Source organism: Crotalus tigris, unplaced genomic scaffold (assembly GCF_016545835.1).
Source record: "Crotalus tigris isolate CLP2741 ecotype Arizona unplaced genomic scaffold, ASM1654583v1 scf7180000017851.206555, whole genome shotgun sequence".
In the NCBI taxonomy this organism is placed as follows: Eukaryota; Metazoa; Chordata; class Lepidosauria; order Squamata; family Viperidae; genus Crotalus; species Crotalus tigris.
Genome location: NW_024096673.1, coordinates 150,066 through 176,013, shown reverse-complemented (window position 1 = coordinate 176,013; position 25,948 = coordinate 150,066). Strand labels below are relative to the sequence as shown.

The 25,948-nt window shown below is 39.1% G+C and overlaps 1 protein-coding gene across 2 annotated transcripts in view; it reads right to left on the bottom strand.

The window, feature by feature from the left end:
- Positions 1-712: 712 nt before the first annotated feature.
- ASZ1 (ankyrin repeat, SAM and basic leucine zipper domain containing 1) overlaps positions 713-25,948 on the bottom strand; it is a 49,041-nt gene continuing 23,805 nt past the window's right edge. For both annotated transcript variants that reach the window (XM_039343438.1, XM_039343439.1), the window contains exons 7-13: positions 19,690-19,814; positions 18,858-18,933; positions 17,834-17,890; positions 10,089-10,201; positions 9,007-9,112; positions 5,287-5,400; positions 713-4,675 (exon numbers count right to left, since the gene is read on the bottom strand). In XM_039343438.1, the coding sequence (XP_039199372.1) occupies positions 4,523-4,675; positions 5,287-5,400; positions 9,007-9,112; positions 10,089-10,201; positions 17,834-17,890; positions 18,858-18,933; positions 19,690-19,814 (744 nt within the window). In that variant the 3' untranslated portion in view covers positions 713-4,522. The remainder of the gene's footprint in view (positions 4,676-5,286; positions 5,401-9,006; positions 9,113-10,088; positions 10,202-17,833; positions 17,891-18,857; positions 18,934-19,689; positions 19,815-25,948) is intronic.

Sequence of the window (25,948 nt, the reverse complement as noted above, 5' to 3'; positions counted from 1 at the left end):
AAAAAATTAATCCTCCAAAATACAACCTGCCTAATAATTGTGTCCAGACAAAGAAAAGAATTGTTTTAATCTACAGACCCTAAATTTATATTTTAAAATACTTTTTAGGTTATAATAAACCCAGTGCTAGTGGTCATTTTAGGTATTGGAAATCAGTGGAACAATATTTTTATATTTGCATTAGCTGACATAATTGCTGCTGCCATTCTCCACTATAAAATGGACATGCCTTTACATACTGCCAGCAAAAAGCAAATCTTTAGGACCTACATCCATTCCTTTCTAATGAGGAATCAGCTTTAGTGGCATTGGAGGTAATGTTGCCGGGATGAAAAAAAAAAAAAAGCAATCGGGTCAGCAGCTTTGAACTACCATTCGTTTTGTGGATGTTGATGTTACACACATGTGCAAAGAGTAGGGCTTCAATTGTTTTGCTACAACTGCAACCTAGACTCTTTAACTCCCAATGAACACTGCTGATTATATTCTGTATTTCATGAATCCAAAGATCATGAACTTGCAAGTTTTTAGTATTTAATTCAACATAACAATGTTTTTAATGTATTTCTCATAAACCATATTAACAAAAAGCAAACATGAACCGACACCAAAGACAAGCCAAAATCACGTATGGTAAAATAGATATCCTCTCCATTGTATTTTATCATAAAAGAGTTGATATGTATTCCTTAACAGAACTGGCTTTCTACTCAAAGCTTAAGTCCAACTTTATTAGCAAAATAAATAGAAAAAAGCTGTTTATGTACAAATAAAAGTGTAACAAAGGCTTCAACACAATAACCAGGAATTACATGAATGGAAAAACAAATGTGATTTTTTATTCCAGTCATTCTTGTTACTTTTCCACATTTTAGCCCTTTCCAGTTTTTTGCACATCCATTTTATCAAGGCATAGAATAATAGAGCCCGAAACATTTATAATCCTAAGGATGTCAAAACATCTAGCACAGCCAAGAACATCACAAATATCACTGCCATGAAAATTAGGTTTGCAAGTTTGGCCAGTGTATCAAATTCTATGAGAAAAAAACTCATTACTATACTATACAAAAAGACCAACATGAAGTACATAATGTTCTATGTCCAAACAATGTTTGTATAAAGAATCTTTCCTCAGGGCAAAAAGAGGTGAGATTATTATTGGGTAAAGTGGCATTCTCTTACACTGTAATTTTTTTCTTACGTTAGATGCTCTATTGGTTTTGCAATTCCCCAATCTAAGGCACATGAAAGTTGGTTTTAGTATAAAACACATTATCCATCCATAAACTATTTGGTAACAGTGGAAAGCCTTTGAACCTGCTACGGCATATGTATTGCTTGAATATGCAGTGCTGAATGGTTAAACAATCAACTGAATTCACACATCGTTTTATATACCATAATGAGCGCCATCTCTTATACTTATTAATCACATTTCTACGCTGTTGTGATTAAGAGATGTTCAGTGGTTTACATAAAGCATCTAGGCAGAAATAAGCAACTACAAAAATAATTTAAAAATACAACATAAAGTACAAATAAACATAGAAACATTAACATTAGGAGCTTTCTAAAACAATTCAGTCTTCAAAATTCTCCAAAGGACTAATAAAAGAATCTGATCTTCTCACAGATGTACCACAATATTGACACTATTAGAGATCATTTCACCACACTCCCCCAAACATCTCAAAATGCAGGATTCACAGCAGTTTCTCTTTTGTGTAAGTTACTGATGGGAGTAGGTTGTCCTGAAGGTATCCAGATACCAACCCATAAGGGTCTTCATTGATCAGTAAAACTACCTTAAGTTGGACCTGGAAATCAACTGGAATCAATGTGAAGTCCACCAAATGTAATGATGTATGCCACTGCATTTTGGACCAATGATTTTTTCCAAGTACTTTTAAAGGGTAGCACCAAGTAGAGTGCATTACAAGTAGTCTAACTGGGTGGTGATAAGGGAGTTTTACTACTACCAGGTCATCTGGTCCGAGGTGATGCTGCAACAGCCAAAGCCATGACCAATCCATTGGCCATGGATTCCACTTATTGATTCAGATATGCTTAGGTTTGCAAGTTTCTCTTGGCTCACACTTGTCCCAAATATTACTCATGAGTACTAAGATTGAGTTCATGAAAAAGCTAAGTGGCCATGTAACCCATTTGTTAAAATATCTGTATACAGATGTGTTAGGGAGGAAAATGGCATAGCAAAGACGTTACTTTTAATAATAGTACTAGAAGAGAGCTTTTCCTTTTGAAGGAATAATAAAAGTTGCATTGGTTAAAGTTGGTCCTTCTTTACAAATCCTGTTCATAGTAAGGATGGAAGTTGGTTATTTGAGAAATATTGAACAACAAGTTGCTTTTTATTTGGTTTGGGTATTACTTAGTTATTGGACCAATTATAATAAGCCAGCTGTGTGACTTTGGCCAGTCATTCTCTCTCAGGCTAAATCACCTCACAGGACAGTTGTTGTGGGGAAAATAGGAGGATGGAGGTGTTTTAGGTATGTTGGTTTTATTATTTATAAAAATAATAAAGGTGGCATAAAAAAAACCTCCCAAATTAACCCTGTATTGTTGAAAATCCTGAATATAATTTAACGTAGTATAATTTCTGTCTAGGTATTTTCTAGTAGCACTAGAAGGCTGAAGACTTCCAAAATATTTGAATGAATGTTTTTTTCTTTTATATTCTGTATGGTAGCTATCTGTTAAAATCCTAATTTTACTAAATTCAGGCTACTACAGCCATGTGTTATAGTTTCATAACACTAATATTTCTTAACTTTTCAAATAAAATAATGTTGCTAAAATTGCAATTTATGGATATTGACTTCGACTTGGCCACCCAAATTCATTAATATACTCTAAGCAAACAGGCTTTTGACTGGTATGTTAATTTCTTACTGGCACCATGTTGTCCATTTGTTAAGCTATATCTGATTTTATTGCACTGTAAGCAATAAAACTCAAGGGAGTTTATTGAATGTCAGTAGTCTTCTTTCAGTTTTTAAATAAAGTATTCTTGAGAATTTCTGTAACAGTTTGTGATACATAATCATGTAAACCCCAATAGTAGTGTTTTAATAGAACCAGGAATATATATGTGACAACCCCTCACAGAGGTTCTCTCATAGGTAGGCCATGGTGATTTAACAAAGTCTTTTCCATTATAACTCATTTGGTTATTGATCTGTTAGTTGCACTGCCTAAAATATATAGTGAATGTGAAAAATAAACCCGCAATGAAAAGGGCGAGCATTTTGGAAATCTACACAGACTGGTATAGTTTCTATTTTCACTTCAGCGTTCAGTATTAATTCAAAATATACCATGTGATGCAGAGATCTAGCCACTGTGGTTTCTTTATGACATGGTATAAAATTAAACAAGGGCAGCCTGGTAAAATATGTGAATCCAAGCTAAACAGGCTGTTTTTCATGAGTTAATAATTTATTAATTCCTAATAATGGGAGCATTTTGCTATAATTATAAAGTAATTTTGCTGAGATCTTTTGATCTTGCTTTTAAAAATACAAGATCAGGAAGTAAACGAATCCAGACAAAAGTAACATTCTTGAATATTAACTTCTTGTAGCAAGGTCAGAATGCAAACTAAGCAAACTTGTGGCCATTGCAAAAAAACATTATAAACAAGATCAAAGTTTATTTTATTTGTTGGATTTGAGTTCCATCTTTCTTCTTCCCAGTTTTCCTAAAATAAGACAACTTCCGTAGGTAGAATCCATAAAGAAATAATTAATAATAGTCAAATACGTTAGTATGAGAGAATATTTCCTGTCTGCTCAAAAAATGCAAAAAAAATCTGATGATGATATATATAGAGAGAAATAAAAGAACTTAACATACAGCTAACGTAACATTCCTATTGGCAGTATAGGGATTACTTGGAGGCATAAATTAATGAATAAAAAATAGTTCTTACTCAGTTATATTATATGCATAAAAATATGTATCTGAAACATAAACATGTATTCATATGGATTTAAAATTTGAAAATCTAAGAATTGGGATTTATTGTGGTGGTGACCAATATATGAAAGTGAAGGTTACAATTCAGCCTCATGACTATTCTGAGAGACACTGCCAATTTACCAGCAGAGCTGTCACAAACACACCCTTTTTCTAATTTTAACAGTGAGCGGCAAATTGTTCGTTTTTGCTATAACCCAAAATCATGCTGTCCGAATGTAATAGTAAACAGCACAAATGTCAGCTGAGTGACTTTGTACCTGACTTGTGCATGACAAAGGTTATACAAATGGAAGTGGGAACATTTTGCTTCCAAATCCTATCTCCACCCTCATTTTTTGCAAAAAAAAACTTGAAACATTGCACCAGCAAAAATAGGTCAACTTCAGTAGCATAATCGGTTTGTGTAAGAAAGCTGCATGCTTAACTTAGAAGTGGTGAAAATCAATCTACCTTTTAAAATTAAAACTGGAAAATTATCTAGCTTTATCCACTATACATAAAATCTTATTTTAATTCAATTTTTCTTTAGAGATAATTTGAAAATAAAGAAAACACATCCAGACCCAACCAGAGTTAGTACTGCTATTTTTAGAAAAGCTGTCTTCCATCTGCCATATTCCACCAAAGGTTGCATTCGGCAAGGATCATCATTCTGCCCATCTTGGAGCTGATAAAAATATGTTGAATAGAAGAAAAAATGTTAGAAATCTATACTAATGTATTCTAGAAAAATTAAGTTAGCCTTCTGTAAATAGACACAGATTTTATATAAATAGCAGAAAGGCAGCATTGTAATTGCATGTGCAAGCCCTAATTAATTTTGCTGTATCTGCTCACTGGCAATTCTGAATAGGAAAAGACTACTGAGTTTCCAAATTGCATGGCCGCATCCCTATTGTTTTTTCTTAGTTACCCATATTTTGCTTTTACAAATAGTCTTGTTTATTGACTTTCTCATTTAGTGACCATTCATAGATCTGTGAAGTAAAGGAAAGCTAAATATAGTAAGTTCATTCACTTAGCAATTGCTTTTCTAACGAAGTTGACAGTCCCACTTGTGACTGCTAGGACGTATTCCTATAATGGCAAATTCTAGAATACCAAATCTATTAATCCATTATTTATTAATCAAATTTGAAGACCGCCCTTCTACCTCACAAGGCGACTGTGGGCAGAGTATTATTAAAACATTAACAATCATACTGCCCGAACAAACTAATACTTAGAAATCTGTTGGTAATTATCATACGTACTCTATTCATAAAGGGATATATGTACCTTATTCATGAGCATTTTTAGTTTTACCACCTCTGCAGTCAGATCTTCAGCACTCAAAATTAGGTCTTCACACACTGTAGCAAGACTGTGTGGTGGACTCCATTCAAGAACCAACTAATAAATTAAAAAAATATCTTTACAGTTACATATGAACTGCATTCCACTGGTATAATTTCACTATTGCAAAGTTTTATTGGTTGAAAAATACACAGGAGCATACACATGTTGAGGTTTTGGATAAGCCGCTCCCATACAAGCTTCCTGCCACATCTTGGAGAGGATTTTCCATCCTCAATACAGTTCACTGAATGAGTGTGGTTTTGTGCTGATATGCAAGCAATGGCAAACGTATGGGGTATCCTCTGTTTCAGGATCTTGTAGGAGAACTGACCATTTTAAGACATATTTAAAGTAATGCATATCAAGGTGATTTTTAGATGAAATGTTGGCAAATCTCTCCACTTGAGAACAGATCTATAGCCAGATAGATTCCAACAGTGTGAAGAGTTTTAAAAATAGTTTTCAACTTACAATAACAATAGGGACTGGAATTTCCATCATGAATCCTCTAGTTTTATGACCACCTTTACAATGATTGTTATGCAAATCATGTGGTCATCATTCCTCAATGGGCATTGCAAAAAACACTGCAAATCACAATCATGTGACTGGACTCTGCAACAGGTAAAAATGCGAACAGGTGGCCAAGCAACCAAATTGCAATCATGTGACATTTTGTGACAGTTGGAAGTGCTTTACAGGCCATAAAGCCTTTCCAAGGCTGACATAACTTTGGAATACCTTAAACACTGGTCGTAGGCCAAGGACTACCTGTATTTGTGTTAGTATATTCTTATATTTTAGGAGTAATTGTAACCTTGTCAGTCATGTTGTTTTACAGGTATCACTTTCTAGTCTGGTCTGTATGATTTGTTTTGGTGTGCTGATCTCCTGGTATGTTCAATCTTGTTACTTATACACAGAGAATCTTCTGGTATGGTTGGATATGCTGATTGGTATTGTTTTACCATTGGTTTAAAACTTGACTTTCATCTTGTATGTTTATTTCACTTCTATTTGCTCTGGTACTTGGGCAATATTTTTACTGCAAGAATTGTACTCTGCTCAGGCTGAGGTATGAGTTTCACCTTACAAAAGCAAGCCTTATGTGGTGCATTCCTTCTGTGGTCAATGACAATCGTATCAGTTATTACTACTATGGCTTTAACTTTTTTTATGCCAAGTTGTGATAAGAGAAAAAGGAATAGACTAGACTAGACTAGACTAGCAGCTGGAAGGGACTTTGGAGGTCTTCTAGTCCAGCTCTCTGCTCAAGCAGGAGAATCTAAATCATTTCAGACAAGTGACTGTCTAGTCCAGGGGTAGGCAACCTTGGCTCTTTTATGACTCGTGGACTTCAACTCCCAGAATTCCTGAGCCAACATGGCTCAGCTTGGAAACCTCTCCCTTTCCCCTCAGCATGGTTGGCTCAGGAATTCTGGGAGTTGAAGTCCATGAGTCATAAAAGAGCCAAGGTTGCCTACCCCTTATCTAGTCTCTTCTTAAAAACCTCCAATGATGAAGCATCCATGATTTCTGAAGGCAAGCTGTTCCACTGGTTAATTGTCCTCACTGGGAGGAAGTTTCTCCTTAATTCCAGGTTACTTTGGTCAGTTTCCAACCATTGTTTCTTGTCCTGCCCTCTGGTGCTTTGGAGAATAATTTGATGCCCTCTTCTTTGTGGCAGCCCCTCAGATGCTGAAATATTGCTATCATGTCACCTCTGTTTTTTCTTCTTTTTAGACTAGCCAAACCCAAATCCTGCAGCTGTTCTTCATGCTTTAGTCTCCAGACCTTTGATCACTTTAGTTGTTCTTCTCTGAACTTTTTCCAAAGTTTCAACATCTTTTTTGTCATATGGTGATGTTTCCATTCTTGACTTTCATTATCATCATCATGATATAAGCAGTACAATATCCCAATATCATGCATCTGAAAATAACTTTTTACCAAGGACTTCCCCAGAACTACCAAGATCAAACAAGTTCTTCATAATGGAGAATACATCACGTCTGGTGATTTATCATGCCCTGGTACTTCAAAAGTTAAGTGGACTAGATGCTGGTCTAGTCCAAGGTGACACTAAGTGATCAATTCAATTCTTTTAGATTTTTTGCTTCTTTATGGAATCTCAAGTTGGTAAGACCCACTGTGTTCTTTTAAGCAAACTGTTAAGCTTCTCCAACAGAAAAAGAATATAGGTAATCCTCACTTACCAACCATTCATTCAGCAACTGTTAGAGGACAAAGGAGACTTACAACAGGTTTCTGAAATTCTCGCCACTCAGTACGCCCATGGCCAGGTGATTGCAATCAGTTCGCACTTAGGGTGGATGCAGCATCCCAGTCACATGATTGCCATTTGAGACCATCCCTGCTAGCTTCCTCCAAACAAAGGAAATGAGTAAGCTAGCAGGGAAGGTCAAAATTTCTCCAGTAAGTTGCTTAGATCCTTTTCTAGCCATTAGTGCTGGCCACTCATGTACTCTCCCCTCCCCAGGTAGAAACCATTCGCTCATGCCTTACCAGCCTATCTGGCACTCATTTAGTGACCTGGGATCCTTGCTTAAGTGGTAATGGGGAGTGCTGGCATTAACTGATGCAGTCAGCTGACAAAATGCTTTGGTCTGCATCATTTAGCGATGGAAATTCCAGATCCAATCACTTGGAAAAATAAATACTTTTCTGGATAGTGTCTGGCATATGTCCAAACTGACATTTTCCCTTCACATACTGTTCTTCCACAGGGCTATAAACTGTTATCATAAGTGTGCAGTTTTACTGTTCATTTAACAATATATTTTCTGATGTCACTGTCCTGGTACAAGATAACAGACTGGATCCCATTCAGTTGGGCTTCAGGCCTGCATATGGGACAGAAATAGCATTAGTTATGCTTGTGGATGATTTCTCATCCTGCTAGGACAAGCCCATCCTACTCGTGCTGGCAGAGAGGGCCTACTTTGGATCCTGTCGTTCAAAGAACTCCAACTATCAGGATCCAGAAGAAAAGTCTTCTCTACTACAGCACCCGTCCTTTGGAACATCTTACTCTCTAGGATAAAATCTACCCCCACTCTATTCTTCCACAAGAGCCTGAAGACCTGGTTCTGCTGGTTGGCCTGGGGGCCAAATGGGGGAATTCTCCACTGGAGATGGCTGCTGGATTTATGGCAGATTTCATTCCCCCCCCTTACCCTCTGCTCTCCACCCATCATCTTGTTATCATAGTGCTATATTCTCATTTTCTTTTTCATTGTTTAATTTATTCTATTATTTTACTTCTGTTGTTTACTTTTTCAATTCTTCCTTTTTATTGTTTTAAGCCATTCTAGAGTAGCCGCAAGGCAAAATAGGCAGTAAATAAATTTAGCAAATAAATAACAATAAATTTCTGGCAAGAGTAGAAAGGGGCAGTGTACCCATCCTTGTTCGCCTTGATCTCTCAATAGCTTTTGATATCATCAACCATGGTACCCTTTTGGGGCTGGGCAGCATAATATTGTGCTACTTCAGCTCCTCTCTCCAATGCCTGTCTCAATCAGTGTTAATATGGAGAGAGAAGTCCAACCCATAGCCATTCCCTTGTGGAGAATTAATTCATTTTACTTAAGTAAAGGATGATGTTCTGAAAAAAACACATTTAGATGAATATTGTACCTTATGAGCATCTGTAGGAAACTGATTAATAATATTCTGCACAGAGGTTTTAAGTTGAATGCATTGTCTTTTTAGTTTCATAAGAAAGGAAAGAAATTCATCACCACTGTAACAAAAATGTTAAACAATTATTCATTTATACTAAAACAGGTAAATTCTTTAAAATTTTAACTTTCATGACTGCAACTAGATGCAAAGGGAGTATTTACTTTCAGATAAGGAATTACTATCAAACTAATTTTTTTTAACAATAACTAGGTAGTCTTATTTATTCTCTTATTTTATGCACATGCATAATGGGTGAGGACATTGCTCACTCTAAGGTCATGTGAGAATGAATATCCTCAGCTCTGACAAATGAATGAGTTACAGTGAGGATAAAAAGTATTTAATCTCCTGCTGATTTTGTACATTTGCCCCCTGACAAAGAAATGATCAGTCTATAATTTTAATGGTAGGTTTATTTTAACAATGAGAGACAGAGTAACAAAAAAATTCAGACAGCTCTTTGATCTTGGCCATGGTGGAGAGTTTACAATCTGATTTATTGCTTCTTTTATACATATAACAGGCTGAGATAAGGAGCACTCCCTTTAAGAGAGTGCTCCTAATCTCAGCTTCTTACCTATATAAAAGACACCTGGGAGCCAGAAATCTTGCTGATTTGATACTTATTTCACTCATTAAAATGCAAATCAAATTATAACTTTTTTAAAATGTGTGTTTTTGGATTTTTTTGTTGTTATTCTGTCTCTGTTAAAATAAACCTACCATTAAAATTATAGACTGATCATTTCTTTGTCAGTGGGCAAATGTACAAAATCAGCAGGGGATTAAATACTTTTTTCCCTCACTGTAATATAAAAAACTTAACTGCAAACTCAGAAAGTTTCCAGGGAGTAGATATTTAGTTTGCTACAAAAGAAAAAGCTAAATAAAAATAAATTGATTTATAATGGCATAAGCTTTAGTATTTCATACTAGATCTTTGCAAAATAATAATTTGACTATTAAATATGAGATCTTTATTACTATTTTTATTTAAATAAATGGTTCATCTTTCTTTTTATCACTATTTTTACCTGAATTCCAAATCTGTCACTGCAGACAGTTCTTCCAACTTTACTTCTTCTATATGTAGTTCTTTAAAAGCATCTAAAATTTTTTGTTGATCTCTGGTATTCTTGATGCCAATCTAAAAATTTAAAAACATTTCTAAGGAGTTTTAAACATTCAAGTCCTTCAGATATTAATTATGCATTGGGAACTCTGCACTTGACGTAATTTTGTTATCAAGGTAAGAATAAAATAAAAAACTACACATCTGAGCAAACAGTACATTTCTGTTTTATAATGAATTTTAATCAATAGATACAAATTTTAATACTTCCCTAAGTGACATAAGACTCAACAAAAAATGCAATACAAAACAATAGATATTTCTTTTGACAAAAAAAATTAAAAAAATTATTTGTTTCTCGACAAAGACGGGATGCAAAAAGGTATGGTACATTTATTTTGAATCATATTTAAAAATAACAATTCTTCTGGTCAATAAAAATGATACTTTTAAAATCTCCAAGATGTGAATAAGGTAAGGTGTCAACATCCAACTTGAGAATCTAAATAACACTCAAGATTAAATCTGTTTGTGAAAATCTTCTGGTTTACTGAATACACTCCGTGATTATGTTGAAGTAAAATTAACTCTGAGGTTCCCACACCAATTCACAGACTTAAACTGTCAGAACCCATTTCTTTGTTAGGGAGGGGGTGGTTCTGTTCCTTTCGGCTTCTTTCTGTGGGTTCTGTCATTCTCTTGGGGGGAGGGGGGAGGCTCCAGGGAACACATATTTTCTCCTTTTTGCTTAGCCACAATGTATCCTCTCTGCCTTTTCTATCTGCTTGTTCTTTGAACTGTTCCCCCTTGATGTCAACCTGGGGTGAGAAAGGACATCTGGCTTATCTCTCACTGCGGAAGAGAAAGATGCGAAGACCCAAGAACATCTTCACAAGCATGTTACAGACTCCGTTATCAGCTCTGTTCCCAAAACAGACCTAACACCTAGGGATTGGCTCATTTGAACTGTCCAGGTAAACTGTTGGGGTGGGGTTTGCTTGATGTTCTTTTAATCTATTGATTTGAGCGGAAAATCCTCAGATCCTGCCTTCTATGCCTGCTTTCTTGGGATGAGGTTTTGAAGCGGGTCCTTCATAAACAATAGTTTTCCCAGTCAAATCCCCAATGTCTTACATAATCCACATCAACAAGTTCACTTTGTTATGGGAACCATCTGCTTCAAATCCACACCCGTTCTGGTGTCCTTGACAAGGCTTCAGGCTCCCACGGTCTGTAACTGACTTGAAAAAGTTTTGTTTCTCCATCTACCCACTTGAGAGTAACACCTCTCCCCTTTATCTAAAGACAAGTTGAAACGCAGACACATAGCCACCAGAGTTTGATGCTTGACATAAGGTAAATAAGAACCTATCAGTTTTGCACAAAATAATGCTGATGCAACACAGCACATTTTATACATTTCATTTCCTTGCTTATATATGTATTGTCATGCTTCCAATAGATGAAAACCATTTAAAAGAACTTCAAGGCAGGCATTTCTTCCTTAAAGAATATTTTTATTTGGTTACAACATAACGGCACATACAAAGGTGAATCCAAGACTAATTTCCCCTCCCTTGGTTACAAAGTTGCAAGTTTCATTTCCCACCCCAAATTGCTGTCATAAATCACATTCATCAATTGTTTGAAATGCAGGAACTCCTCCCAGCTGCTCCAGCCCGCCAAAATGTTATCAACAATGGCCTTGGTTCCCATACATGTGAAATGTTTGGGCTAACTGAAAACTTCTTCTAACTAAATATGTAGCAATGAAGACAAAATGAAAATGACTTCAGTTCGGTTTGTCACAGCATTGACATTCAGCTCCCCTTAAAAGGAGAAATCCCGCAAATCAAACAAGAATAACAGTTAAGAATCCCCTCTCGGTTTACTTTGATGTTTATCATAGAATTTGTAAATCAGTCTGTCAGCTTTCACTTCAATACTTTTCACCCAGGTGGCTTCTGATAACGGATATCCCTTCCGCTGCACTAAATATTGCAATTTTCCCTTGTATAATCTAGCATCAAGGATACGCTTTACTCATTTACATAATGAGTCTCTCCAGCCACAAGTGGGCTAGGTGCTTTTTTAGGAGGGAGTCTTAGAGTTGATTTTCTGAAAGGTTTTAACAGACTGCAGTGGAACATTGGGTGGATCTTTCCTAAAAGACGAGGGAGTTTTAATTCCACAGTGACTGGGTTTATGATTCGCACTATAGGAAATGGTCCTAAATATTTTGCTTCTAATTTTTTGCTAGGTAATTTTAGTCTTAAATACTTTGTAGAAAGATAAACCTTTTCTCCCACACGGAAAGTTTTCTGAGGTGCTCTTTTCTTATCTGCTTGCTTTTTGTAAATTTCTGAGGCTTTTGTCAAAGCTTTGTGTTGTCCCAAACACCCCTCCAAGCAGATACCCACTGATCTAATGTTTGAGAAGTAGAGGGTTCCTAGGGGTATTCAGACATCAGAATAAAATCCCTTCCAGTGACTATCTTAAATAGTGTAAGTCCGGTGTTGCTGTGTACAGTATTGTTATAAGCCACTTCAGTGAAAGGGAGAGCAGTCCAATTTGTCTGCTGGTAATCCACATAGTACCTAAGATATTGCTCCACCATTGCATTTGCTTTTTCAGCCGCCCCATTTGTGGAGGAATGAAAAGCCAATGACAGTCCTTGTGTAAAACTAATCAGTTTGAGGAAATTTCTCCAGAATCTGGCCGTAAATTGAACTCCCCTGTCAGAAATTATCCGTTTTGGCGAACCGTGTAGCTGGTAAATATGCCTGAGAAACAATTTGGATAGTTTCTGGGCAGAGGGGAGGCCTGAGCATGCTATGAAGTGAGCTTGCTTTGAAAAGAGATCAATCACAGTCCATATTACTGTATTTCCTCTACTCTCCAGTAATTCAACAATAAAATCCATAGCAATCTCTTCCCATGGCTGAGAAGGATCTGCAACAGGCTGTAATAGCCCAGGAGGCTTTCCTGGGATCCTCTTCATGGTAGCACAGACTGCACAACTTTTTACATAGTTCTCCACATCTTTCTTTAAGCCTGGCCACCAAAATTGCCTTTGAATTAAACGTAGTGTCTTTAAATAACCAATGTGACCAGCTTGCTTAACGTCATGGCTGCGTTGGAGCGCTTGAAGCCTGAGTGGTTCAGGCAAATATAATTTCCCCCCTTTCCAAGCCAATCTATCCCTATGAATCAAGATGGTTTGATTCTCCTTGAACTATTGATCATTTTTTAGTTCTTGTTTTAATTTCTCTATTAATGGGTCACTTGGATTAGGTGACCTCACATGTTGTTGCTTTCTAGGGTTTATCTGAGAAATAATTTGTGATGGTGGCATAATAGGGTTTATAATTTGTTCACGTTGGCTTTTATATTGGGGTAACCTAGAGAGGGCATTAGCCCCCCCCCCAATTTTCCACTCCGGTATATATTTCAGAGTAAAGTTAAAACGGTTAAAATATTGCACCCAGCGAACTTGTTTGGGAAAGAGTTTGCGGGGAGTTTTCAGTGCTTTAAAGTTCTTGTGATCAGTCCAAACCTCAAAAGGCACCTTGTTCCCCTCTAGAAAATGATGCCAAGTCAATAAAGCCCATTGGATTGCAAAAACCTTTCTCCCAGACAGCCCATCTTCGTTCTGTGTCAGTGAGGTTTTTTTTGAAGTGTAAGCGCAGGGTTGTAATTCTCCTTTCGGGTTTTTTTGTAATAGGACTGCCCCCACAACCACATCACTGTGGCTGATAAACTTCAATGATAAACTGCTCTTCAGGATGAGGGTGTTTGAGAACTGGTTCAGTGGCAAACAGTCGCTTTAAGTTCTCAAAAGCAGTCTGTCATGTCCCCCATCGGAGCCTGAATCTGCTGAGGAAAATTAGCTGGAACTGGAGCCGACAGAGGATGAGGGAGAGGTGTCTGTGGGGAAGAGGAATGTGGGAAAGAGCAGGCTGAGGCAGGCTAGGGCCTTTCAGGATTGGGACAGGATGAACATGAGAGACAGAACTCAGATGATAAACAAGGGCCACCCCCTCCTGATCCTAGAGTACGGAGAATGGAGAGAAGAAGGGAACAAAGCAGGAGGCTAAACTACTTGGGAGGAGAGCGGCCCGCCCCTCTCCACAAGGCACACCTGGAGATTGAGACTTAAGGAGACACTGAGGGGAGGGGCATTTGTCGGGAACAAACACTGAAGTCTTGAAGGTTTAAGTGCCGTTGCTGATCTTGGAAACAACTCTCTGATCTCTTGTTCTGTGTTGTGATTTCTACTTGGAAACCCTGAAACTCTGACCATTCGATTGGCTGACAAACTTGATTTGGTGTTCAAAGGCCCCGGATTGAATTTTGGATTCTCTTCTGAAACTGCTCAGGCAAGTTTGTATTTCCACAGACTCATTAGATTTTGGATGTATGTTTCTTTCCTTGTTATCTACGTGGCCTTGAGTAAATTACACTTGTAATCTAACTATGTGTGAGTTGAAACCAGCTTGTTCCATACACATACTTTTCCTGCCTGAAGAGTTAAAAACTTGTGAAACTACTTGTCAGAGGCTGCTGAAGGTGTGTGTGTCTTACTTTGTTCTGCGGCTTCTAGAAATGTGGTAACATTTGGGGAAAATTTGGAGCAAATAAAGGGTGGTTTGAACTGCCAGTTGACTGTTTTGCCTCTGTGCCGTGCCCTGGGCCATCACACTCTGGCACTCTAACAACCAGCGTAGGGGTTTGCCTGGTCGTGGTTTACCCCCATCTTTGCCAGTTTTTAACAGTTCAGTGATGGGCAAAGCAATCTCAGCAAATGAGGGGATAAATTGGTGATAGAAATTAACAAATCCTAGAAAGCTCTGAAGTTATTTTCAAGTTCATGGAGGCTGCCATTCGATTACAGCTTTCACTTTAACTGGGTCCATCTCTATTTCTTTGCTGCATATTCTGTAACCCAGATAATCCAAATGTGCCTGATGGAATTTGCATTGGAAGTTTTGCATAAAGTTTTGTGTTCAGCAGTTTTTTGAGCACTTCTCATACTAAAATCATATGTTCTGCCACAGTCTCTGTATAGATTTAGATGTCATCAAGATAAACCAAAACCCCTTTATACAAATGATCGTGCAGCACCTGGTTGATCAGCTGCATGAATACAGTAGAAGCTCCTTGTAATCCAAAAGGCATGACTTTAAACTGATAACTTCCCAGGGGGCTGTTAAAGGCAGTTTTCCATTCATCCCCTTCTTATTCTCACGCGATAATATGCCTTTTTAAGGTCTAATTTGGTAAATACTCACCCTTTCGCCAGGGGCTGCTACGGGTTGTTACCGATCTAAGAGAGCCTGTAGGAATCCATACTGTTGCAATTGATCCTGTGGGAGTCCTGCTGCTTGATTAGCTCTTGGCAGGGTTCCTGGACTGGTATGGCACCGGTGACGTTCAGGGCTGAGTCGCAGGGGTGCCACTTGGGACTAAGTCTGTAATGATGATGGTCTGGCCTGGGCTGGTACCGATATCATTCTGGACTAGCCTGACGTGGATATCTATTAGGGCTATCTGGGTATTGGCGGCGATCAGGCTTGCTCTATGCCGATAACATTCAGGGCTGATCTGGCGTGGATATCGGTCAGGGCTCACATAGCATCGGTACCGATCGAGGCTGACATACCGCTGTTGATGATCACGACTAGCATAGTGTTGACGGCAATCAGGGCTGGCCGTCCGCCGCTGATGATCAGGGATATCACGCCGCTGACGGTGGTCTGGCCTTTGCCTCCACACTGGACTCGAAGTTAAAACTGATGGCTTTGGTTGTAGGGAGGCAGCTTGGGCCCCAGCTAAGGGACTGGGACTTCGCCTGGATTCTGGACGGTCTAGGGGACATCTGTCATCCCGTTTACTGGAAAGTAACTGACGGGTGACCTGCTCCTTTCCTCCCACCTCCAGTTTTTCAAACTTCTCTCTTAACCGCTCAATGGATTGGCTTCGGATCGCAGTCAGATATTTCCATTCACCCGATTCATCCCAAGGTGTTGTGATTCCTCACCAGCCAGTAGATCCGACAGCTGAGTCCAAGGAAGATGAAGAGGAGAGGCATGGAGTGACATTAGAGTCAGAGGAAGGCTCTGAGGAGCTCCAAGACTTACAGTCGGACAAGGAGCCTGGCCCCTCTACTTGCGCTCAGGCTGAGACACAGCTGTGCTGGGAGCCTGAGTTACACAATGATGAAGAACAAAGTTGGGACAAATCCAGGATGCACGAAATTGTAGCCAAGAGAAGCAAGTAGGAGAAGAGGAATGCAATGGGGGGGGCTCCAAAGGCAAAGAAGGCATTAGGAAGCCACGCCTTGGCTGAATTATAAAAGGGAAGATGTGGGAGGTGCTGGTTGCCAAAGGCAACCGTTTGTGTTGAGGATCGAGTGTCTGTGGACTGTGTTTGTTTGCCTTGGACACTGACTCAGGTCTGTGAGAATAAAGGGATTGGTTTTTTTCTTACAGTTCCTGCCTGTTTCTTGGAAGAGGGGTTTCTCCTTGTGAGCATAACAAGGACTCACATAGGCTGGGACAGAACACAAGGTGCCAGTCGCTTGGCCCCTCTTCAATCAGGAGAGCGTGGTTCATGGGAAGCAATTAGTGGAAATTCAGCTTCCACGGCCTTTATTAAACTTCTCTTTGCTTGGGCTGCCTGTGCACGCCAAGTGTCACCAATAGATAGGATTCCCTCTGACAACAATAATGGCTCCAATTGGATCTCACGTTCCTTTGGTCTCGCGCCCATTGCCCGAGTCACAGAAGTCACACTCTCTATCAGGACAATGGTCTGCATCCTATCCGCTGATGTAGTTGCTATAGCTTCGAGGCTAGTAATAGGCTCTTCCTTTTTCTCAATCATGGAATCTTCCCTGAGTCTTTGTTTTCCTCCCAAGGCTTCGGGTAGGCAACCGGAGCTCAGGACCCCATGGTATTAAAATAGTTTGGAGTCTTGGGTTAATGTCATGGTTCCCATAGATGAGACCATTTAAAAGAACTTCAAGGCAAGCATTTCTTCCTTAAAGAACATTTTGATTTGGCTACAACATAACAGCACATGCAATGGTGAACCAAAGACTAAATTCCCCTCCCCTTGATTACAAAGTTGCAAGTTTCATTTCCCATCCCAAATTGCTGTCATAAATCACATTCACCAATTGTCTGAAAATGTAGGCACTCCTCTCAGCTGCTCCAGCCCGCCAAAATGTTATCAGCAATGACCTTGGTTCTCATACATGTGAAATGTTTTGGCTAACTGAAAATTACACATCCCCCTCCTTCTTCTAATTAAATATGTGGCAACAAAGACAAAATGAAAATGGCTTCAGTTCAGTTTGTCACAACATTGACATATATATTAACTTAATGAAGATTCTCCATTTTACTCACATTACCAATCATTTCAACTGAGAATTGCAAAACATCTTGTACTGATAGTTACAAATATCAACAGACCCTTTGTATAACAATAATTCCTATTAAAGCATATGTCCAGCCTAACCTTTTTTTTGAAAAAAAAAAAGAGAGATTCAAATCAGTTAAACAGAAGATACTACTTTTCTCAAAATAAAATGCAAATCATGTTGAAAATTGTTATGAAGTGAAAAAAATACAGAATTAAAATTTAAAAGAGCAGTATTGTTGTTGTCATAAGAGCAAATATACAATAAATGAATAGGCTAACCTGTATTAAGTCTTCTTTTCCCATTGTCAAAAGCTGTCTTAAAGGTATTTCTCTCTCCTATAAGAGATGAAAGTATATTCCTAGAGATACTTTGGGCCAAGATCCTATTATGTAGGGCAGTAACCCACTTTATTATTAAATTTCAATTATTTTCACAATGAACACAGAAAACAAGCTCAGAAGACATTTTTAATTTGCATTAGACAATATTGGGTCATCATTTCAGAAATATTTCCTCATCTAAACAGAGAAACAGAATGAGCACAGGTGGACAAAAAAACAGTGGCAACAACTTCCAACTTCCTGCCAGCTTCCCCATGAGTTTTCTTGTGGGAAGCTCGCAGGGAGAATCTTTCCTTGAACATAGAAAAGAAGCTACTTTTAATTTACATCTGTCAGAATATTATGAACAGTTAATCACATGAATGGTTGAACTTCTGGATTAAACCTAAGCAGTGACATTTTGAATTGTACAGTAATATATTACTATGAAACTTCAATTTAGTGGGCCTGATAAAAAATAATACAAACTACAAAAAATAAGAGAGTCCACTACTGGGGTATCCACTGCACCTAAAGCAATCAATAGGTATGGCATTTAAAATAAGGAAGCACAATTATTTATATCTTGTACATTATCACATTAAACAAATGACATTATTTATTTTGTATCCCACCTTTTTTATTTACAAATAACTCAAGGTGGTAAACATATCCAACACATCTTCCTCCTTCTAATTTCTCCATAACAACCCTGTAAGAGATTGTCCCAACTCACTCAGCTGGTTTTCATGGCTAAGGCAATCTTAAACTCAGTCTCCTGCTTTCTAGTATGATGCCTTAACTACTAGACTAAACTGTGTTTCTTTCATATCAATATAATTATTAAATATTACAAATGATGCAAATTCTCACACCAATTACGCAGCTCATGTTATTATATAATGGCAATAAATTATCCCCACCCTGAATAATCCATTTGAGATTTCACTGCACCCATATGTTTTCAATAAAGAAATCTTACCTTCAGTAATTCTGTTATGTGTTCAAGTTCAAGACCATGTAGAAAGACTTCCATGTCACTAAAAGCTGCATAGGAACTTTTCACATGCATTGATTCAATTATTTTTTTTTAATATATAAATAATTTTAATAAATGTTTTAAACCAAAATTAAATTATTTGTTTCAAAGAAAGACATGCTATTATTAATCCATTTTACAGATACTAAAATATATTTGTCTACATTTTAAATACACAGAAAGACAAAAAAGCCCTAAATATTGGGCTGTAAAATTTGAAAGTACATACTTGTTCTGAAATACTGGATCTAGTTCAAATCTGATTCTACATAAAATTATGTTGGAATTTAAAAATTCATGCTCTGTAATATCTGTATTAATTTCTTCCAAAAGTAAAAAAGAATTTGATGCATGTCAGGTAAATTATTACACGGTATATTAGAAAACAATTGATGATTATATTCCATATAATCCAGCATTAAGGTATGCATAGATCAGGCATGTCAAACTGCCGGCCCGCAGGCCGGACGCGTCATCCTAAAACCACGCCCACCCCATTGCCAGCAATGGAGAAAAAGCTCCGATACGTCGCGCAACATCACGTGACGTTGCGAGTTTGACATGCCTGGCATAGATCCTTAATTTCCAAAAACTCTATATCAATTTAAACATCCAAGCGCAAACTAGCAGTGCAAAACTGTAACTCATAGGACTTTTGATAGAAGATCTGAACAATTGTCCATTTCAGGCCTAACAGCAGTTTTTCTACTCTAGAACAAAGATTTAAATTAGAACACAACTTGCAAAACATAAGTATTGAAGTCTGAGGTACTACCTGCTTTTATGGCTTTTAAGGGCATCTGGAACTGTAGTTATAAATCTGTGAATAGGTTCTTCTTTAGTCAGGTTCTGGAACTTTCTTTGGAAAGGACTTGCCGTCAAAGAAAGTAAACTGAAAAGCTACAAAAAAATCACAGGAAACCATTTTCACCATTTTTATACCTGTAGCAATATGTTCATTCTAAAACAAAAGAAATTGGGAATTCACTGAAACAGTGAAAATGAGTTTCTAATACAAAAATTTCTGCTAATTTATCTTTTCAATAAAATTATCTGAAATTATATCTCAATTCTCAATTCCAACATGTTAAATTAAAAGATTTATTGAACTGATAAACTATCAGGAAAACCATGCTTATTATGGGAAACATTAAAAATGGTTTCTTTAGGTATATATGAATATACAGGTTAACCCTATGTAATGAATTTCAGTAAATTTAGCCTGTGAAAACAAAATATTTTGAGATGCTTGGAAGCATTATTTCAGAGAAAACAGAACTATAGAAACGTTTATGGCAACCCAACCTAAGCATTTTTAAATGTCTTGCATGTTCTTTTGAAAAATAGGATATAAACTATTTAATGGGAATATTAAGTACTTTGTATTCCATATAAAGAAACAGAATGCAGATACTTAAAACACTTATTGGAAATAAAGTAGCAAGTTTGGAGCAGCAGTTAAAGTACCAGCTAGAAATTAGATAGCTGAAATTAGATAGACCAGTCAGTCTCTCAGCAAGAGAGGAAGCCAATGGCAAGCACTTCTGAAAATGTTTATGGAGACTGTCAGTCATCCAGGTCATGTTTGTCCCAAAGGTGCTTTTTTTCAAAAAACAACTGGACTTGTCTTTCCTTGAAGACGTTTTTGCTTCTCATCCAATAAGCTTCTTCAGTTTTGACTGAATGGTGGAGAATGGAAGGATTTATATTCCTTGCAGTCATTTGATTGTTAGCACTTTCACTAGTAGGTTTATTTGTGCCATCAGGGTCACCTGAATAATGGAGATGGGTGCGGAACTTTCTTGGAACTGCTGATAGGACTGTGTTGTAAACATGACATAGGTGGTATCGTATTCCTCCCCCCCCTCTTGAGAAAGAACTGTTCAATCTTAATGTAGCTAGCCTCTGACCCCTTTCAAACCAGCAGTGCTCTTTATCCAGAATGTGGATTTGGCTGTCTTCAAAACAGTGACCTTTGTCTTTTAAATGAAGATGGACAGCTGAATCTTGTCCTGATGGGTTTCTTCTATGTAGTGCTATGCATTTGTTTTTCCAATGTATAGATCTATGCATGTATCTATACATGTATTGTACTGCATATATCACATTGCTCAGTAGCTCCCAACCTTTTCTATACCCCGCACTTCTAGAACTTCTTGTGCCATATCCGTTATCGGACATTGGTGATCATGTTGGTGATCCTGTTTTTATCAGCAGCTGCACAAAAAAGTGCTACTGAGTTTTGTCCAAACCAGTCCCTTAGATTTTGAGGCCATGATGTTCTTCTTCTGTCTGGACCTCGTTTGCCTTCAATCTTTCCCTGGAGGATTAAATGGAGTGTGCCGTATTTTTCTAGGTGTCGCATCACATGTCTGAAATATTCTAACTTTTGTTTTTTAATTGTTTTGATGATTTCCCTTGGCTTTCCCAGGCGGCTTATCACCTCCTCATTTCTGATCTTGTCAACCCAGCTTATATATAACAGCTGCCTGTAAATCCACATTTCAAATGCTTCTAGTCTCTTCAGGTGGCCTTCTGTCAGAGACCAACTCTCTACTCCATAGAGCAGGACAGAAAAATTATTTCCAGAGTTAAAGTCTCAAAATAATCACAGATATAATCTCCCTGGTCAGCTCTGTCTGCTTTAAATTTTACTCACAAGTTCATTTTGAAAGCAGATGTGTAAGCAGCGTCTAGCTTTGCCCCCCCCCCCAAAAAAAAATTAGAGCAAAGGCATCCTGGAATGTGGAGAACACCTCAGACTCCATGGGAGCTCTCAACCCTCCAACCACCAAAGAAAAAAAACTTTGGGGTCTCTCAGGGAGCCCTGCCACTATCCGAGGGAAACTCATCTCCTCCCCTTTGCCCAGGGAGAGAGATTCCAAGCCGCGAGACGGCTGTTGCTCGCTGTCTCAGCTGGCTTTGACACATTCCAGGGCGGACGGCTGAGAACATCCGCCATCAGCGCCGCCGTCACAGGAAGCCCCCTTTCAACTTTTTCTAATGGTATTCCTTCTGAATTTACTGGTGGTAAATTAACGGGTTGTGTGCTGATGACCATGATCTTGGTTTTTGAGCTTCAAGCCGTATTTTCCAGATATTTTTCAGCTTCTGATATATTCTCGCACCCGTTACGAATTATGCATATACATTATAATTTTGAAAACCCGAGTTTTCGCACCCCTTGGAATAATTATCTCACACCCCCAGGGGGTGCAAGCATCCCCGGTTGGGAACACCTGGTCTAGGTATTTTATCCTTGTGGTGGGCAAGCTTCTGCCTTAGTGTACTTTGGGTTTAAAGTGTGCATGTATATTGTGTTGGATGAAAATCTTCCTGAGCTTTTTTAGATATTCCTTCAATGTATGGAATAACAATGTTGCTTTGTTTGTTGTTCTCTTCTTTGTCTGCTCCTGCTGGGTCTTTTTTTGGATTTGAAAAAAACACCTTTGGGACACTTCTGAAAATGTTGTCAAAAAACCAGCAGAGACTTGTCCAGATAGTCACTTGAACCCAATAACTTGAAAATACACACACAAAAAGGGAATACACCAGTAAATTGAATCTATAGTTTTTCCCCAGTAAAAGAAAATAGATCTATATGAGTATTTAAAAAAAAAATTCATTTGATAAACTGTCGATTACCTATTGTATCTATTAAACCATCTTTGCCTTTCTTGTCCAAATCCCTTAATTATACCTTATTTTTAATAGAACAATTCCCTAATAAAATGTCAAATGTGTACAGTTTATTTTCAGACATAATTAATTCTTGCATTTTTTATCTTTTCATACTAAGTTGATTGTTCTGGTTTTCTGTTCTGCTTTAATTAGTATTTTAATGGAAAGGGGCGTTGTCTTACCTGAATGCCTTTTCTCAGCACGGAGATGGAGAATTCACCAATGGGTTTGCTCTGTCTTCCTGCCCTTGAGACCAAGTCAGCCAAACTTGTCACGCCCCCTGCTGGGCTAGGAGAACCCAATCTTGATGAGAGCGAAAGCAGCTGACGACAGTCCGAAGGTGTTGGCTCTCAGACCCCTAACCTTGGCCTTACGTACCCTAAGAGGTGGGAGTGGATTCTCCATCTCCGTGCTGAGAAAAGGCGGTGCTGAGAAAAGGCGTTTAACTAAGACAACACCCCTTCTCCAGCACAGGAGATGGAGAATCCACCAATGGGACATACCAAAGACTCACTGTCCCAATTGGAGGGAAACAGACAAGGCCGGGTCCACATCCCCAGACACCACCTGCTGAAGGACCCTCCAACCAAAGGAGGCGTCCGCGGAAGCAAAGCAGTCTATTTTATAATGTCTAACAAATGGGGAAGGCGAAGACCATGTCATGGCCCTACAAATCTCTTCAATGGACGCCTGAGTGGCCCATGCCACAGAGGTCGCAGTGCTGTGAGTGGAATGAGCCGTGACATGACTTGGAGCTGGCAGGGAAAACGACTGGTATGCCTCCGCAATGCAAGCCCTGATCCACCTGCCTATAGTGGAGGCAGACACCTTCTATCCCAGAGAAGCAGGGTGAAAAGAAACGAAGAGGACCTCGAACCTGCAAAAGGACACCATTTGCTTGATGTATTAGCGTAATGCCCTGCGGATGTCCAGCGTGTGCCACTGCCGCTCCAAGTCATGGGAAGGATTAGGACAAAAATCCGGCAAAACAATCTCCTGGGCCCTATGAAAAAGAGAGCTGACCTTGGGCACGAATGTGGGATCCAATCGAAGGACCACCCAGTCCTGGTGGAAGATACAGAGGTCATCCCTGATTGATAGTGCAGCCAGCTCATCATGGAAACTAGTTTGGCACAGAAAAAAAGCCAGATTTAGATTTAAAAATGTGATTTAAAATCTCATTTATTGGGTCAAAAAGGCTTTAGAGATCCGGATTGATTTGACAATTAATTGAGTATGTGAAATTAGTAAGATGATAATTTGTGTAATGATATGTTTATTTTAGACATGATAATTATTTTGGTTGAGATTTAAACTTTATTTAATGGGTTGAAATGTTTCTTTATTTTTTATTCTGGTTATATAGAAAATTACTTTGTAATAGAAGAAGAACTAGAGAGATTTACGATAAGAGAAGAAAGGGTATTAACCAATGACCTATTAAATTAAGAAACAGAATATATGTGAAAATATTAGAATGTTATTGCTGGAATACTATGTATGTTGTACAAGGGATACCCGAAGTTTTATTAATATGTTTATTTAAGATGAATTTGAATATGTTAATTGAAATTAGTGAAGCTTAAATGCAGGATGATGACTGTTTGGACTGACTGAATTTTATGAAGAAATGGATTAAACTAAATTTGTTATATCATGTGAGAGAAATAGAGAGGGAAATCTTTAATGTACTAACTTCAGTTATATATGTATGACTTTGTTTTGGGATGATTGATTTCCCCTTCACCATGGTGTTTTCTTGAGCATTTTGATGCAAAAATTAAAAAAAAGCCAATAAAATTTGTTTGAAAAAAAAGGAAGTGCAGTCAGCTCAGAAATGCGCCTGGCTGATGTGATGGCGACCAGGAAGGCGACCTTGTGGGATAAGGACCGTAGAGCACTAGTTGTGAGAGGCTCAAACGGTGGTCTGGTGAGGGCCCGTAGGACCTGTGTACCACGGGTGGCTTAGTGTTGGTGGCGCCCTTGAGAAAGGCGCGTATCCTGGGATGCTGGGCCAAAGGGACCGAATTGGCACAGGTAAGTAAGGTTGATAGGGCTGCAACCTGCCTACGGATGGTATTAGGGGCTAAGCCCATATCAAGGCCATCTAGGAAGTATTCTAAGATCTGTGGAATTGTCAAGCCTTTCGCACCAATGGCAGAAATTCTCCATGTGGTGTCATGGATGCGATTAGTCGCCAGCCGGCGAAATGCCTGAATCATGAAAATCGCTCTAGCCGAGAACGACTCCTGGGTCATGATCCGGCGTTCAAGTGCCAGGCGGCTAACTGTAGCCATTGGGGTTCTGGGTGTTGTAGAACCCCTGGTGGAAAGATACACAATCCAATGGAATCCTCCATGGGGGACAGCGGGAGAGGTTCACAAGGTCAGCGAACCAGGATCTCAGAGGCCAATACGGAGCCACGAAGATTATCTCCGCTCGTTCCTGTAGCAGTTTGCGAATGACTGCCGGGATCAGGGGGAGAGGGGAAAATGTGTAGAGCAGACCCTTCGGCCATGAAGCTCGAAGGGCATCCGCTCCCTCCGCCCCTGGGGATGGGAACTGGAAACAGAATCTTGGGAGCTGGGCATTCTCCGTAGAAGCAAACAAGTCGAGGACCAGTTGTCCGAACCGTTGTGTCATCTCTGCGGAGAGATCCAGATGCAGGCGCCATTTGGAGTGATCCATGGTCGACCTGCTTAGAAAGTCTGCTTGCCGGTTTGCCTCCCCCGAGATGTGCTCGGCCCTGAGGGAGGAAAGGTTGGTCTCTGCCCAAAAACCCAGTAGCTGGGCCTCAACCATGAGGGACCTGGACAGGGTACTCCCTTGCTGGTTCATGTGGGCCTTTGCTGCCACATTGTCCGTAAGGACTAGCATGTGCTGCCTCGCAACCTCATTGTGGAAGTGGCGGAGAGCCAGGTGTATGGCTCTGACTCCAACCAGTTGATGTTGTGTCTCAGATCTGCGCGGGACCAAAGGCCCTGCGTGAACTGAGATTGGAAGTGTGCTCCCCAGCTGAACATGCTGGCGTCCGTTGTAAGTGTAAGACAGACGGGATTCCTTGAATAGTGACCCTCTGGCTACCGCTGGCGAGAACCACCAACAGAGGGATCTCAGGGTTTGAACAGGAACTCTTACCTGTTGGTTGGATGAGCTGACGCCCAACCTCTAGAAGGGGAATAGAAACCATTGAAGACTCCGTGAATGGAGTCTGGCCCAAGGGACTATGGCGATGCAAGAAGCCATCTTCCCCAGGAGCTGGGAAAGTAGGACCAGCAACACTACGCGGTCCCTGCACACCTGGAGTGCTAGGTCCCGGATACTGTCCTGATGCTCTTGGGATAGATAGACCA